Source organism: Sinocyclocheilus grahami, unplaced genomic scaffold, assembly GCF_001515645.1.
Source record: "Sinocyclocheilus grahami isolate Dianchi unplaced genomic scaffold, SAMN03320097.WGS_v1.1 scaffold2605.1, whole genome shotgun sequence".
NCBI classification, from domain to species: domain Eukaryota; kingdom Metazoa; phylum Chordata; class Actinopteri; order Cypriniformes; family Cyprinidae; genus Sinocyclocheilus; species Sinocyclocheilus grahami.
The window spans coordinates 23,680-26,999 of record NW_015507784.1 but is presented as its reverse complement, the minus strand read 5'-3'; the positions used below and the strand labels follow the sequence as shown (position 1 = coordinate 26,999).

The 3,320-nt window shown below is 32.7% G+C and overlaps 1 protein-coding gene across 1 annotated transcript in view; it reads left to right on the top strand.

The window, feature by feature from the left end:
- LOC107575387 (protein NLRC5-like) overlaps window positions 1-1,053 on the top strand; it is a gene marked incomplete at its 5' end in the record, with an annotated part of 19,044 nt that extends 17,991 nt beyond the window's left edge. Inside the window, one exon of the mRNA XM_016261771.1 lies at window positions 888-1,053. Within this exon, the coding sequence (XP_016117257.1) occupies window positions 888-1,053 (166 nt within the window). The remainder of the gene's footprint in view (window positions 1-887) is intronic.
- Window positions 1,054-3,320: the final 2,267 nt, after the last annotated feature.

Here is a 3,320-nt window from a genome sequence, read left to right as displayed (position 1 = left end):
AAAAAAAAGCAGGGAAAAAAGGGGGGGGGGGGTGGATGCGGGATTCCCAATTAATTTATATTTTTATTATTTGTTTAATTTTTTATGTTTGTGTGTTTTATTTATTAATTGTTTTGATTAATTTTTCAGATATCTTTTTTGGCATGTTTTGGTCCAGATTAAAAAGTTAAAAAAATATTTTTTTAATAAATACTAAGTCTTTAAGTATTTACTGTTGTTTGATAAACACCAAAACAAATACAAAAATCTGAATGGCTGATTGGAAACGTAAATATTTTTGACTTTCTTCTCTGTGAAAGGTTTTCAGATATCTTTTTTGGCATGTTTTGGTCCAGATTAAAAAGTAAAAAAGAAAAAAATGTCATTCATAAATACTAAGTCTTTAAGTATTTAGTGTTGTTTGATAAACACCAAAACTAATACAAAAATCTGAATGGCTGATTGAAAACATGTAAATATTTTTGACTTCCTTCTCTGTGAAAGGTGCATGTCAGGAACAGAAAGTAGTGCAGTCTGCTTTGTTTATATGACATGCTACAGTGCACGTTTATGTGGATGAGAACTTGAAAAGATTTTTGGTTCATTATCAAACTGAGGTGGGACAAATTAGACTATCGCGGGCCACCATAGTTTAAATAATTAATGGAGAACACTGAATTTCTCTGCCACTGGAAATCCATTAAGTGAAACTCCTCATCACATGGTTTCTCATTGAAGTGACTGTGATTTTGTCTTGTACAAAATGATGCTAAGAAATGACAAACATGACTGTGACCTCTGGGTTAATATCACACTCTGGGTTAATATCACACTCTGGGTTAATATCACACTCTGGGTTAAAGGGAAAATAATGTTCTTCCTCTGTCTGCTTGTCTTTCTCTTTCTAGTCTAAATGACTGTGGCATTACAGATGTTGCTTGTTTGGCTCAGTCTTTGGCTAAAACAAAAGCACTGCAGTTTTTAAAAGAGCTTGATCTGAGTAATAATACAATTGGAGACACAAAGCAGCAGCTCATTGACGTGCTACGAGACTCAAACTGTAAACTGAGGTGAGTAAACATTCATTTGTCGCAGTCATGCTAACACCAACAGACAAACATCATGTTTTAAATGTATTATATTTAAAAATATATATTTTTGTTACAGTCTACTTTGTACTAATTAAAATATAGTAACACATTTTCAACTTGTTCCACTCAACACTGGTGTTCTCCTCTGGTTCCTCCTTACAGCCTGGAGAAAGAACATTCGCTCTGGAGAGCTGGTGTGAACATCATTAGTGGATGGTTACCTCGGTCTAAAGCTCAAGAGGATCCTGTGAAATCAACAGAATAAGGGAAGTCACCGTCAGATGAGGAATCCTCAGAAGGTTCTCACTATAGTACTGATATAAATTAATATGTGTGATGGTCATTTTAATTTTGGTCAGATGTTGCTAAACAGAAAGCAATTAATACAAACAATGCCAAACTTACAGCTACTACAGCTTCAAATAGTGCTGCTTTTACAAATCTAAAGTTATTATGCTAGCTATTATATATTACTTTTTTTTAAATGATTACTAAAGCATACAGGTGGAAGAGGATTAGACCTTCAAATGAAATAATGCAGCATTAATAGAAACATACATGTACACATGAGTAATGCTGAATGCTTTATTGTTGGTTTTGTATTTATCTGAATGCTATTTTGCATGTTTTACAGGTGAAACAGAGGAAGGAGAAGAGGCTCATGAGCGCGCAAAACAGCTGGATTAGTAAGAATACAAGTCTATAGTATAAGACCTTCATCATGATGTCAAGATTAAACTCATCCATAATGAAGCAATTAAATTATTGCTGATCATGACTGTGAATGTAATTTAGCACTTATATATCAAATAACATAAACTGAGTCTAAAATGAAAATTAAATTATTATGGGCTACATGTACACAGATTCAAATCAGTGATCTATAACAGAGTCATTTTTAGAGATCAGTGGTCCTGTCGTATTTATATTTCTTTATACCATTGTTTATTTTACATTTATGCATGTTTTACATTGCATTTCTCTTACATTTTATATACAGACTGTTTGTTTAAATGTGTTTTAGTAAGTTCTGTGTCTGTCTCATGAGAAACATGTCTCTGTACATAAGACAAAGCTTTGACTGAAGACAGAGATGTGGATGAATCTGTTCTCTCACACCGGCGCACACTGATCTTTACTAGTTAGAATTTATGTAGCACGTTATGTGCTTTCAATCACTAGATTTTTTTGTTTAGTGATTTTAATCTTCTCTTGTATTGTATTGTAATGTGTTGGCATATTGTAACTATACAAATAAAAAACTTGATCATTTTATTTAGTTTGAAGAGTTTATTAATTCAATAGCCAGCTATCAGTATAATTGGAGATACAGCAGATACCAAGATTTTCCTCTGAAAAAGTCACATCTGCAGTTCCTCGAGATCACCGCTAGAGGTCAACACACCATCACACTGTGAAGTACAAGCAACAGTTTCAGCATGTCACTATTGTGTCCAAACCATAGACTGCATGCTCCAAACTTTGTCCAAACCTTCAGCAGAACTAGTATTTTACAGCTCTGTGTGTGATTGCTTTTCCTGCTGTTTCCTGCTGCTGCTGCTGTTATTATTACACAGAATTCTATGCACATGAATTAGATATATTTACATTAGAAACACTTAATCTAATAATTAACTTATTTAATTGATTCGTAAGTTTGTAATATTGAATTAAGCAAATTATGCATAAATCGAATAACTAGATGTACAATATTTCCAAATAGTTACAAATTTCTCACAAAATAAAATGTACATTTGTTCATTCACACTCTTCCATTCATTTTATTCTGGAACATGTTAGGTTTGCTATAGCGTTTTTATTTCTTAAATATGAATATAAATGTATTATAATGTGTTAGAGTGTTTGTTTGAATGAATATGAAGTGGATGTGTTTTCGCGAGGTTTGTGTTTCAGAGTGTTTGTATGAATGAATGAATATTAAGTGGATGTGTTTCGAGAGGTTTGTGTTTCAGAGTGTTTGTATGAATGAATGAATATTAAGTGGATGTGTTTGCACGAGGTTTGTGTTTCAGAGTGTTTGTATGAATGAATGAATATTAAGTGGATGTGTTTGCACGAGGTTTGTGTTTCAGAGTGTTTGTATGAATGAATGAATATTAAGTGGATGTGTTTCGCAAGGTTTGTGTTTCAGAGTGTTTGTATGAATGAATGAATATTAAGTGGATGTGTTTCGCAAGGTTTGTGTTTCAGAGTGTTTGTATGAATGAATGAATATTAAGTGGATGTGTT